Genomic DNA, 12,885 nt, shown 5'->3' with positions numbered 1-12,885 from the left:
GGTGTGCAATGTTTTCAGGAAAAAGCTCTAATAAAGACACTGTACGCTGCCTGTCCAGCACCAAACAGCAGACAGACCTGGAACATGTAGCAGCTAAAGAGCCAGCTACAAGCAGAGGGAATGTTGGACTAAATAAATAAGTGGCCAGAAATGCGACTTCAAATAAACGATTATGTTAGGCTTTATGTGTAAATTGGCAAATATTTGCTAACAAATTCACCAAATCAACTTTATAAGGTGATAATATGTCAATGTTGTACTTCCAGCTTGTTTTTGCTGTTCCCAAGTTGCAAAAAATATTATAAACCCATGTTAAATAACTGTCTGACTGGAAAACTATATGTAATAAAAATGTTCAAAGATTGTGAGAATCGATGCTGCTACATCAGATTAAATTCTCGTTTAAATTGTTACCTAGTAGGTAAAGACTGATTCTCTGGTCACCTTTGTCTTTTTTGCACACTGTATCTGCTATCAACCTGCCCCCCTCCTCCTGTCTGCCCATCCACAGTCCACACTGGGCCAAGTCTTTCCCTAATCTCCTTACATAACATCAACCCTGACCGAGGAGACCAGTGGCGTCAGACAAGCTTTGTCCCACACTGTGCAACAGCAGGTTATATCGACACAAATGCATACACATACTTTAAAACACAGCACATGAACTCACCTTCTGCCTCATTCACAACACTGCAAACACATCTTTAAAAAAAAAACAAAAAAAAAACAGGACCAGGAAAAGTGGGGTTGGGAGACACAATAATGTGTGGAGCAGGGAAAGAGGCAGCAAGGATAGTTCAGGTTCAGCTCTTTGGCTCTCTCTTCTTCCCTCACTTTATTATTCTTGGTTGCCATAGAGAAAAAAAACTATATATATCCGTCTCTCTCCCCACGTGCTGACTGACTTCACCATCTTTTTCTCTCTGTCATCTTCCTTTTCCATGGTTTCCGCAGAGAGGACAGCAAGGGACATCTTGATTCAATGGGAAAATCCGTCTTATGCTCGGCTCTAGTGGCAGACAAACCAAAACAGTAGACAGACAGACAGACCAGACACTGTCGGTTTCCCTTGGTCTTCTGGCCAGACTCCCATTTTCAGAAACCAGTGGCTTCAAAGGAATAATTCATTTCACAGTCTAGTGGCCAGACACAGAGCCCCGACACGCACGCCCCTTTTAACACCTAAAAGAAGAAAAGCAGCTTCGCCAATCGCTGCTGCACCTTCGCTGTGTTGTAATGCGACACAGGAGAGATGCAGTAACTTCTGGGGTGCATCCAACAAGGGTTAGATAGATAGATAGATATTCCTTTATTTGTCACACAATGGGGAAATTCCAAAATGAATTGAATGAATTGGTTCAGACATGTCATTACAGGTGACATCCTACAGTCTGAATTCTAACTGCTCTGGTGCTGTGATGGGAGTTCTAACACATGTCCAAACAGAGAAGAAGAGAGAAGCCAAATTAGGCCAATAGGGGGCACTACAAATGATAAGAAAAGTGGTTTGACTGCTCCAGGGCCAAACATCCATCAAAACATGAAGGCTGGTCATGAATCAAAGTAGTTTTGCAGCATCAGTATGGAGCTTGGCATAACCTTCATGTCAGCATGACTGATTACAGCATGTGTCTCATCCACATGAACTGGAATATGTAGAAATGATGACGCCATCAGAAGAACATAACCTTTGATCATGGAGGCCTGAACTCATACGCTGCAGCCAGATTGATAGATTTATTTTCCTTCCTGTTCCATTTGTCGGCCAGTAGGGTGATCAGGGAGATAAAACTCCTCTTGATAAATGTCACAACTGGTAATATTAAGTGATTCAACTCCAGCAATGACTACATTAAAATGTTGCTTCTATCTCTGTTCTCTTAGAGGTGTAACAATGGATGGATGGGAAGGGAGGGAGGGAGTAAAGAAGGATTTATTATTTATTTATATTCATGGTATGTACTCTATAATGAATGTGGATGTTGTGAAAGTCAAACCAATAAAAATATATCACAATGATTATGGGTCAGTCCCCACAGGTGAGCTGAATAATCCTCCAATCAACCCAGAGCAATGTTGACACTGAGCTAAAATCAATGGGGAATCAATATTTTAATGTTCAAAAATATGGATTCTATTTTACATTCTACAATTTTTTCAGCCTCAAATTCATATTGAACAAAAATTAATTATTATACTATATAATTAGTGGTGGAAGAGGTACTCTCATCTTACCAAAATAAAAGTAGCCAGAGAGCATGCAGAAAAGTATTCATATGCATCAAAAACACTTAAAGTAACAAAAAGTAAAAGCACTCACTATGCAGAACTTCAGAATAACATATATTTAATGCACTGATGTATTACTTTAATTGCAGGTGGTTTAGTCTGTTATGATACATCATCATTTATTTGTTTATGATTATCTTGATTATATTTTGTATTTTTATTCTGAATCTGCAAAGTAACAAAAGCTTTCAATTTAAATGTAGTAGAGTAGGAAAACAGAAAAAGAAATGTGTGAGTTTTTGTAACTTAAGTACAATATTTGTCTGATAACAAATATAAAGTAGCATACAATGGAATTACTCAAGTACCACAAAATTGCACTTCACAACTGGTCCAAACACATCGTACTGCCACAGTCTCACAGTCTCTTGTATGTATTTTTAAAATGGCTTTGGCCCTTTATAGTCCAAATACTTTCATTTTTTATATTCATGCTAATTTCCTGTGCCTGAATTCTTAATTTAGTCCCCTTTCTTGTTCTGTAATTTGTATTTCTTGATAAATGTTTATGTGAAAACATGTAGTCAAAAAAATTTAACAGTTATACCTAACAAAATAATTACATAATTATATGTTTTACTTTTTTATTATGACGGTATTGTAACGGCGTATTCAAAACCAACAACGTTTGTAACAACAAGTTGAAGTTACAATGTTTACAAATGTTAGCAGTTGCATTGTGGGAGACAGATGATTGACACGGCCGCCATTTTGCTCCAGCTCTCCCTGCTTCCATTGTGTGAGAGATAGTAAATATCTGACACTGCCAGACAACCACAACACACTTGTATCCGCGCGAAGAAAAAGCGTTAAATTCACCCACGGTAAGTTACATTTTCGTCACACTTTTTCAAACATGAGATACTATTCACCGTTTAGTGAAGAAAATGAGACAGATAAAGTTGTTTTTGTGCTGAAATAGCGTGTTATTTCGACGCTGTGGAGAGGAGAAAAAGCAGCTGCCCCGATGCCCAGGCAGAGAGAAAAACGGCTCAGTACTTGCACTGCCGAAATATCTGCTCCACTTTCATACTCGATTTCAACCTCGCTGTCTCGCTCTAATATTCACCCGCTTCGCACGCCTTGACCCTCATTCGATAGCCACACTTGTCCTCTATGTTTTGTTGGTAATCTTGTACGCACACGTCGTTTGTTTATGAAGAGAAATGTCAAAGTTTACGTCCCGCTCACTGCCTGTATATTGGTAGGTTCATTTGGGTCTGCGGCCATAATCTTGCGGTATGAGGCGGGCTTAAGGCTGCTCGTCCCGCCCTAAAACCCTGCAGGATGAAGCGCCATTGGTCTTCAAGTGAGACACAGACGCAGCGGATTGGTCTGTTTCGGGATGAAGACCTGTTCGGCAATGTGATTGGTTGGGTCTGGAGAACACTGTGTCTGGATTGGCTGGGCACGCTGTGTCTGTACAGCTGCCAAACCGGGGGAAAAGTTTTCCCAGGCGACCCGATATGAGCAAACATCAAGGACCGAGAGATAGATGGAGGGAAAACAAGTCTTGTCACGTTGAGTGATGGAAAACATTAAAAAAAGATGATAGTTTACGGACCCTTATGCATGCAAGTTCTAGGAGAAAATAATGATAGAAAACAGAAAAACGCATTTTGTAAACCTTGCATTTAATATAATTGTATGCTAATATAAGATCATTTAATATCACCAAAACGTAAATATGAAGCTAGCACTCAATTCGAACTATTTATATATATTATATACATATTCAGTATGCGTTGTTGTGACTTGTCTGATAATCTTTAAATAAGAATTATATGAATAAACAGAATAGATCTGATAACAGCAGGTGTAGAGTGTGTATAACACACGTTAAGGCCAGAGAGGAAAAGTGAACCATACTATGAACAATTTAAAGTATGCTGTTTTCGATATTCCCTTCAGGTGACACTTCGTCGAAATGGCTCGTACCAAGCAGACCGCTCGTAAGTCCACCGGAGGAAAGGCTCCCAGGAAGCAGCTGGCCACCAAGGCTGCCCGTAAGAGCGCCCCCGCCACCGGCGGAGTGAAGAAGCCCCATCGTTACAGGTAACGCCTTGATTTGAATTCAGCTTTATGTTTTGATATTTTTTATTTACTAACACCTCTTGTTTGCAGAGTTTTACATTGGTGGTATTAAAACGAAAACATTCACATCCTTCTGTCTGATTCTACTTGAGGCTACAGGGATAAATCATGGACCCAATAGTGATTTTCCTTCATATCCTAAATACACTTTAGATGTAAAAGAGGTCTTAAATTTGCATTAATAATGGCCTGACTAAATAAATAAAGTCTTAAATTGAATCTGTTGAAACCTGCAGAAACTGTGAGTCAGGCCGCAGGAGGTAAACTGCACATCAGAGTTCAAAACTATTGTGGTGATCTGTTGTTTTAAGTGACTGAAGGGTGTCACATGGAGGCGTTCTTCCTTCAGCAGATGAATTAAAGTTAAACTAACGTGCTAGAGTTTGGTTGTGTGTTTAAGGCCTGGTACCGTGGCTCTGAGAGAGATCCGTCGGTACCAGAAGTCCACCGAGCTGCTGATCCGCAAGCTGCCCTTCCAGCGCCTGGTGAGGGAGATCGCTCAGGACTTCAAGACCGACCTGCGCTTCCAGAGCTCCGCCGTCATGGCTCTGCAGGTGTGGAAGGCTGAGCTGTATTCAGTTGGTTGCAGTCTGCAACTTCACCGCTCGATGCCATTAAATCCTACGCACTGGTCCTTTCCAAAGCGATAGCAGTGTAACTTTCAAACTGTATAACTGACACACTGCCCCTGCTGATATGTGCTGTCCCTCTCTCCCCCTGCAGGAGGCCAGTGAGGCGTACCTCGTGGGTCTGTTTGAGGACACCAACCTGTGTGCCATCCATGCCAAGCGTGTCACCATCATGCCCAAAGACATCCAGCTGGCCCGCCGTATCCGCGGAGAGAGGGCTTAGACGGCCTCCCTAATGTTTCACCTCTGTCCTGTTTTTCTTTACCCGCCCCTTTCCTCACTCCCTCATTCTACCCCACCCACCCACCTCCTCCCATCCCTGTCCCCCTCCCTCCCCAGCCTGCCCAACTTCTCAGTAGACTTTAGAGTAATCCTGATTATGAAGAGATAGAAATATGTTGAAGTATGGTCTCTCATAGGTTTTTTGTCTTCACCAAATGTTTTTAGGGTACCTTTTTCGTGCATGTAAAAGGTTTTTCAGATCAGACGCGCAGTGCACACATACTCAAACAAACACGTCACTGGGTTTGGGTGGTGCCTCAAGAACATGAAGCCCACCCTCGAGCTCACCGGGATTCCTCCGGGGTGGGAGGCCAGCAGGTGTGGTTTGTGTGGCTAACAGAGGTGAAGCAGAGGGATGTGGCCGAGGGGCTAGTGTGCTTAAGGGGAGCTGCAACTTCCACAGCAGGGTGCTATTAAAACTAGTCCCGAGGCCTCTGCTCCATCTGAACTCCCTCCTCCCCTCCCAACCCAGTCCGTCCCTCTACACCCCCACTGCCCCCTCGCTCTGCAGCTGCAGCCAGACGGCTCGCTGTACCTTTTCAGACCACCTCCACCTCTGTGATCTGCACTGGGAGGGGACGGCGGCCTGTTGGTCTGTCTGTGTGGATGCGTGAGCTCTGATCTTTTAAACCACTTGTACTCAACAAATAAGAATCTTTTGGTTGCTTAAGAATATTGATTATCGTTGTGGATATGGTGTCTATTTTTTTTACGCATATAATTCATGGATGAGCATCTCTTCTCTTTACCACTTCCAAAATCATCGCATTAACAGAAAAAAGCAATTAACATTGTCAACATCAGTTTTTGTTACAGTGATCTGATTCGTTATAGAAAATCAGGAAGGGCTTCTCTGTTTTCCAAGGCAACTTCTATTCTAATGGCAGCCACACGGGGGCGATGGTTTACCATCTCTCCGTCTATCCAGTTGTTCACTGTACATTCGTCATCACACATTCTGCTTCTGTGTCTATCTTATTCTCCACACATAGGCTTTAGACTCGTCACAACAGTATGAATTGACATTATAGTGACAGTTACACTCTGCATGTTTAGGCTCTGTGTGTCTCTTGCACTCTCTGTAGATCTGAACATATAATCTGTCCCTTTCCCAAAATTTGTGATACACAATATAACCTCATATTTGTTTTCTTTTCTATTTTTCTTATTCCTCAAGATTTTCAGACGTATAAATAAGCTGATCTTTGTATTTTCCAAATTTCTCATATTATGGTGGTAATAAATAGGTGTTAAAAACTGATGCTGGTTGGTGTGATTTATTTGCGTTACAGTTTTTGACGCTGAAATGCTCCAGTGGCCAAAACAAAGGCTGGATATGAGTGGGTATTATATGCATAGTATATCTAAACAAGAAGGCAATTCAAAGTGCTGTACATAAAACAGAGAGACATTGAGAAAATATTTAAACGGAACAAGGCAATACAAAAGGACGCAAATATTCAAGTAAAGTAAAACTAAAAGAAAAATGATAGATAATAAATGTTACAGTGCGTATATTATTTTATGAATAAACAGTCCTGAATGTTTTAAATGCAGTGTGAAACAGGAAAGCAGGTTTTAAGCCCTGATTCAGAAGAACAGAGTTGGAGCAGATGTAGAGTTTTCTGGGAGTGGAGCATAACATCTGAATGCTGCTCCTTTGTGTTTAGTTTTGATTCTGGCGACAGTAAGCAGACCTGAACCCAGACCATCCGACAGGTCGGAAGGTCAGAAATGCATTTTGGCTCCAAACCATTCAGTATCTTTTGAACCCACAGCAGTATTTTAAAGTCAGTTCTTTGACACACAGAGAGCAAGTGTAACAGTAGTCGAGCCTACTGAGACCCCTGAGACATAAATCCTTTAATTCTTCATATATTCTTAAGGTGATTGATGGCTGATTTTGTAATTGTCTTAATGTAGTTGTTAACCATGACTATGCATGACTACACCAAGATTTCCGACTTGGTTTGCAATTAACACAAAGAGTTTCTTTAAGTAATGTTATAAGGAGTATGATCTAAATCTGCTCCATGTGAAAAGTGTCCTGAGATAACTGTTAGGATTTGGCACCATGGAAATAAAACTGAATTGAAAAATAAAAAAGTAGCCCTCCACATAGGATACATAGCACTGTCCCAGTGTATATACAATGGGGAAAAAATTGCTTCACAGCCGGCAGCCAACATTAACAAGCTGCTTGTGTGTTCATTCAGTAGGCTAATAATAATCCAAAAGTATAATATATTATAATCTTACACTGACAGAGGCCATTTTTCCTGATTTTCCTGGAAACTTTCACTTTCATATTTTTGCTGATAATACTTTTGTACTTTAATTTATGTAAAGTAAATTATTTTGTAGTATTTAGTATTTTTACATTGTTACATAGGTACTTAAGTAATGGATCTGAATACCATACCACCACTGTCTGACAGATCAGGGGCATTAGAAAAGAAAGATCTCTGTATCATCAATAAAGAGCAGGTTCACATGAATACATTTAGTCCATTATTGATAATATAACTGTGACAGCTAATGGTTCACAGTGATAACCCAGTGATGAAGAGCTGCTTCATGGATCAGTTCTGTTTCTGTTTTTCCCATAACTGTGTTCAGAATGTGATTAGATATTTCATATATTCATCACTTCCTGTGTAGGCAGAGAAGTGACCTAAACATACACGTTACAGCCCCTCACTGTGGGACAAACCCCCACTAGGGGTCGCAAAGCACCATGGGGGATCTTGAGTCCTTCTTGGTTTGGCGTGTAAGAAAACTTAAAAATGATACAGGTTCACTTCTGTGAAAGAAAGTAAATGTAAATTGTCTAATAGAACAATGACCAAGCATCAGGGAGAAGAAAACATTGAATTTGTCAAAAAAAGAAGCTATAAAATATTTATGATTGTGAAAAGGGATTTTTTAAAATAAAATACTTAGTCAGGGATCGTCAGTTTACTCAGTGGTAGAAAAGCAGTACCTCAAGGAAAAAGTTGGGAACCACTGATCTCATTTTTACCACTGTCACCATGTGTCAGGACCTGTAACAATCACTTTCAACTAACATTTGGACTTTGCCAGCACAAGTTCTCCTCCTCAGACCACGTGCCGTGTTTTTGTTTTCTGGCGTTCACCTTCCTCAAGGTCTGCTCGGTGCCGTCCATCCCCCATCACATCTGCTGCTCCGTGGGATTACAGCGCAAATGTCTGTCTGAAACTCTCAGTGCTGAGGGGGAAGATTACAAGTGCATTGCACCCTCCAAGAGAGGTTAACCAATCAGGGTGCGCAGACGCAGGGATTAACCAATCACACCACAGAGAGGGAGGGAGAGGGATTAAACTGAGCACAGAGTGGGATTAGGCCAGTGTTGAGTGCAGAAAAATGCTTTGAAATGTCCCTTGCTACCCGTTCTCTCTCTCAGTGCAGTAGATGTGAATTTATAATGGAAACGAAAAACGTTTTACGTGGTTGAAGACAGGGATATGATTTACATAGCAACAAAAGTAGAATTTGTGTTTATTATTTATATCAGAATTACATCAGAAATCTTTCAGGAGTGACACTTTATCAAGCCTTTAATTTAGCAGACATTAAGCATGTCAGTTGCACAAATTTAATCTGAATCTAAACAATACCGTAAAACCATAGGTTAGGTTATTTTATGGCTCTACAATTCGATTTCGCTTTAAAAAGATAGCATAATACACAGCCTTTGACACAAACTCCCACAACACACAAACAACACATACATCTGTGAAATATTTCCAGATATTTGATGTCATAGCTAAATGTGCATGGCAGTAAGCAGGTCATGTGGGGATTACCAAGTTGTCAGAGGAGTTGGGGAGATTGGTGGAGTGGTGGGGGTTGAAAGAAGGGGATCCAATGAGCCGACATCTCAGAGCCAGAACAATTAATAAAAACAACTGTTTAATGAAAAGGCTTTATTTAACTGCATTGCTGTCAATAATTGAGATGCTTTGGAATAATATGTTAGTTTTTGGGGGGGGAGAGAAGCAAAAGGTAGACAACAGGTGGCGATCGAGAAAAGAGATACTGTAGAGTCAGAGAGAGAATGAGGAAAGAGGGAAAAAAAAGGTGAGGAGAGAGCCAGGAAAGGAAGGGGAGGAAGAGGTGGGTGAGATGGGTGAGAGACAGAGAGAGACAGAGGGGGATAGGGCAATAATCCTAACTAATTCACTTAGGGCATTGCTGAAGGGAGGCTAAGAGGATTGGGACACTCCCAGAATCAGATAAGCTAAAATAACCAAGACGGACCAGTGAGAGCCATGCAGGCCATATGACAAACATGACGGGTCCAGACCTGAGCACAACATGGCCACTTTACATCCGCCCTGTGTCTTCATACCGACCTGTGGGTCAATTAATAACTGTGTCAGAATCAGGCCAAATGAGCCGTAAACCTGCAATGAGTGTCAGTGCACAGACGTGTAAAGAATAGATCACTTTAATATGTCACACAACTAAAACAGAAGGTCTAATTTTTCCATCAAACAGATTGGGAGGATAACACTAAAGGCTAACACTGTAACACAAATGCTCAAAAATATCTAAACCAAATTACATATTTAAATGTAGCATAAATTAATAATAAATAGCTTAAAATAATTAAACCCTGAAGGAGGAAGTGACCTAGAGGACTTCTGAGCTCCTTCCTGTCAAAGCAGCTCTCCTCTCACTCTACGATGACGGCAGTTGATGAAACAGTGTCTGAATCAGACGGTCTTGTTAAAAGAAGAGATGGCCCGGTGTGTTTTTATAAGCACGACTCCAGTATTTCCCTACAAACTCTTTCAAAGCTTTTGTTCTCTTATTTAACGTAGCGTGAAGAAGACAACAGATAAATGATTTGCAGTCAGGCAGCATCGATGACAGTCCCTGGTCCCTTCATCTCCAAAGTCATTCAAATCAAATTCTACAGAGGTCACCCTTTCGAAAATAAACCAAAATCTTACAAACGAGAAACTGAAAATCAAAGATAACGAGTCCTCTGGCTGCACTGCCTCGCACTATCTCACACCGGACTCGTTGAGACGCATGACATGTTGACACACCCTCTCTCCCCTTCTAGAGGACCTGGAACTTCCAGGAGTTTTGGTCCTTGTGGTCCAGGCAGTCCATTGTGGTGAAGCCCAGTTTCCAGGCCTGCTGGTCCTTGTAGTCCAGGCAGTCAACAGAGGTGAAGCCCAGGGAGGAGGCAGTGCTGTAGCCCTGCGAGGACAGCGAGGCCGGGGACTGGCTTAGGGAGCCCCCCATGGAGGGCACGGTGATGGGGCTGAGGGCGCCCACAGTGCCTGACAGCTGCGAGTGCATGGGGGACAGGTAGGCGCTGCAGTCCAGGCCGGTGAAGTAGGAGGTGGTGCTGGCGTAGCCCTGGCTGTAGGCCGACGGCTGGCCGTAGCTCATGGGGTAGGGGGAGGGCCGCTGCATGCAGGGCGCAGAGGAGGAGGCCAGGGGGTCGGGCAGGGGCGAGATGGCCGGGCTCCAGATGGACACTGCAGTGTTTCCAGTGCTGGAGCTCGGGGCCAGGCTGGGGCCTGACTGGGCAGAGGAGGGGCTGTAGGAGCCAGATGGGTTAGGAACAGGATCAGGGGCGCTGGGTTCCTGCACTGGAGAAGCCTTCTTTTTAGGGGGGCGGGGTTTGGACTGGCCACTGCTCTGCTGTTGCTGTTGACGGCACTTGGCACGGCGGTTTTTAAACCAAACCTGGAGAGAAAGACACAATGTTTTAGTACAGAACGTGGAAATATAATAATATAAATAAATAAATAATAATCAGAGGTGTGGGATACAGAGGTGAGAGTGTGACTTGTAGTTGCCTTTAAATCTCACTCTAAGTAACCCACAAACACTGAACAGTGTGGCCTCCATCTTGGCTGCAGCCTACTGCTCCAGTACCTGCACACGTGACTCAGGCAGGTTGATCTTGAGGGCCACCTCCTCCCTCATGAAGATGTCTGGGTAGCGGGTCTTGGAGAACAGGGCCTCCAGGATGTCCAGCTGTGTCCGGGTGAAGGTGGTGCGCTCTCTGCGCTGCTTCCGGGGAGTGGCTGCAAACCAAAGAGACACACAGAGAGGATTATTATACTGCCTGGCAGCAAACAGAGAGATGACACGAATTATAACTCAGACTCCTATTATAACATGGCGGTCATTGAAGAGATTAGTTTGTTGTTTTCCTGCTCTGTGTGAGAGGATGACGACAGATAAAATATGAATGGAAACCTCACAGTACATTACTGTTTTGACTGACTTTTTTTCTCTACAGGCTGCTTGTGACCAATATGGAGACAAGTCATTGCTCATTATATCAAATTATTGTAACAGTCACTGGTTCTTTTGGCTTTCCCAGAGAAGGAGGAGACATTTGTTTGTACATTCAAAGTCAGATCTGCCCTCTATGGTACACAGCCAAATGCCTGAGTGTATTTGTCTCAGAACAAGTATTGTGAGGAATTGTAGATGCAGTTAGGATAATTTGGCATTGAGCACAGCAAGTGTCTCCATCTACTGTCAGTCTGCGTTTGTCTGAGCGTCAGCGGCATGAGAACATTTGAGGGAAAAAGTGAGAAACAAAGAAAAAATAAAATTTTGAATCTGAATCCTGACAGACACTAAGCTCAGGAGTGAGTGCAGATTATTCATTAATGAATATATCTGCACCAATACCGGCACGTCTGTAGAGGAATGTAAGAAGGTATTTACTTTTCATTAAATCAATAATATCTCATAACAAAGTTAAATATTCTAATTTTCTTGGACTCAGATCGGTATAGTAATGATAATTCTATGGCACGTTTTACTATCGAATCATTATTATCAAACCTTTTCATCCATATAGCCTCTTATGAAACTATTTTTTATCCTCTTTCATTTATTTTCCGTTAGCTGCAGCGTTACGCACAGGCTGCGCGTCTTTACGCATCATTCTGGGTAGATTGTATGCTGTAAATTACCACAACAGCAGGAGACAAATACATTAAAGTATAACAAAAAGTGTAAAAAGTGTTTAAAATATAACAGTTTGTACTTACACGGATAGGCGACGGTTGTGTGCAGCACATCCATACCGGGGCCAGGCAAATTTAACCCGTTCATGGTGTAATGGGGTTGCTTTATGTAGGACATCATCCTTACAGCTGGCTTTTAAGTCCTGTAGCTGACTTGTTATGTCGGACACGCAACGCAGCAGCCGGAGCCCCTCACAGCTCAGCGGGGGCAACAAGTCGGAAGTGCGTCGGATCCAAACCCGCTGCGGAAAGAAGCGGGACGCGCCGGAGTTCACCAGAAAACCTCAAAGTGTCTTTCTTTTCCCTTATCTGCAGTCTGAGCTTTTACTGTGTGTCAGCTTAGCACCAGAGCACACTGCCGCGCTCTGAGCATCCGAACTGCGTCTGCAAGTCGGACTTCACACAAGTTAAGTCATCACACAGGTGAAGTGGCCCCCGGATGCCTTTGCGCCTTGGTGAGGTCGCTCCACTGAGTTTCTTTACCGGCACACGCTGCTAATTAGAGGGAGCAAGTGGCTCCAGCAAACCCCTCCCACTCCGCGCGCGCGCGCGCGCG

The 12,885-nt window shown here is 42.7% G+C and overlaps 2 protein-coding genes across 3 annotated transcripts; one reads left to right on the top strand and one right to left on the bottom strand.

The window, feature by feature from the left end:
* Positions 1-2,978: 2,978 nt before the first annotated feature.
* Positions 2,979-6,555, top strand: LOC118331289 (histone H3). Its single transcript, XM_035666105.1, has 4 exons — positions 2,979-3,113; positions 4,201-4,344; positions 4,784-4,937; positions 5,107-6,555. The coding sequence occupies exons 2-4, from the start codon at positions 4,217-4,219 to the stop codon at positions 5,233-5,235; spliced, it is 411 nt and encodes a 136-aa protein (XP_035521998.1). The 5' UTR covers positions 2,979-3,113; positions 4,201-4,216; the 3' UTR covers positions 5,236-6,555.
* A 3,452-nt stretch (positions 6,556-10,007) lies between these two features.
* crx (cone-rod homeobox) lies at positions 10,008-12,450 on the bottom strand. Of its 2 annotated transcripts, none has more exons than XM_035666934.1 (3): positions 12,350-12,450; positions 11,218-11,410; positions 10,008-11,025 (listed from the first exon to the last, which is right to left on the bottom strand). In XM_035666934.1, exons 1-3 carry the CDS (start codon positions 12,448-12,450, stop codon positions 10,387-10,389), a joined length of 933 nt encoding a protein of 310 aa, XP_035522827.1. In that variant the 3' UTR covers positions 10,008-10,386. The 2 variants fall into 2 exon arrangements, with proteins under 2 accessions (XP_035522827.1, XP_035522828.1); XM_035666935.1 differs by having other exon boundaries at positions 11,218-11,369; positions 12,354-12,450.
* Between the last annotated feature and the right edge of the window lie 435 nt (positions 12,451-12,885).

Source organism: Morone saxatilis, unplaced genomic scaffold (assembly GCF_004916995.1).
Source record: "Morone saxatilis isolate NCDOM2014 unplaced genomic scaffold, NCSU_SB_2.0 Contig20, whole genome shotgun sequence".
Classification (NCBI taxonomy): domain Eukaryota; kingdom Metazoa; phylum Chordata; class Actinopteri; family Moronidae; genus Morone; species Morone saxatilis.
The sequence above is the reverse complement of the archived record's forward strand: the minus strand, read 5'-3'. Positions and strand labels throughout refer to the sequence as shown.

Bases quoted from the DNA above. Each gene is read 5' to 3' on its own strand.
- LOC118331289 (XM_035666105.1), top strand. From the start codon at position 4,217: ATGGCTCGTACCAAGCAGACCGCTCGTAAGTCCACCGGAGGAAAGGCT. The intron at 4,345-4,783 runs GTAACGCCTTGA...TGTGTGTTTAAG, and splicing joins AAGAAGCCCCATCGTTACAG to GCCTGGTACCGTGGCTCTGA. The intron at 4,938-5,106 runs GTGTGGAAGGCT...CTCCCCCTGCAG, and splicing joins CCGCCGTCATGGCTCTGCAG to GAGGCCAGTGAGGCGTACCT.
- crx (XM_035666934.1), bottom strand. From the start codon at position 12,450: ATGATGTCCTACATAAAGCAACCCCATTACACCATGAACGGGTTAAAT. The intron at 11,411-12,349 runs GTACAAACTGTT...GTTTGCTGCCAG, and splicing joins ACCGTCGCCTATCCGTGTAA to GCAGTATAATAATCCTCTCT. The intron at 11,026-11,217 runs GTACTGGAGCAG...CTTTCTCTCCAG, and splicing joins TGCCTGAGTCACGTGTGCAG to GTTTGGTTTAAAAACCGCCG.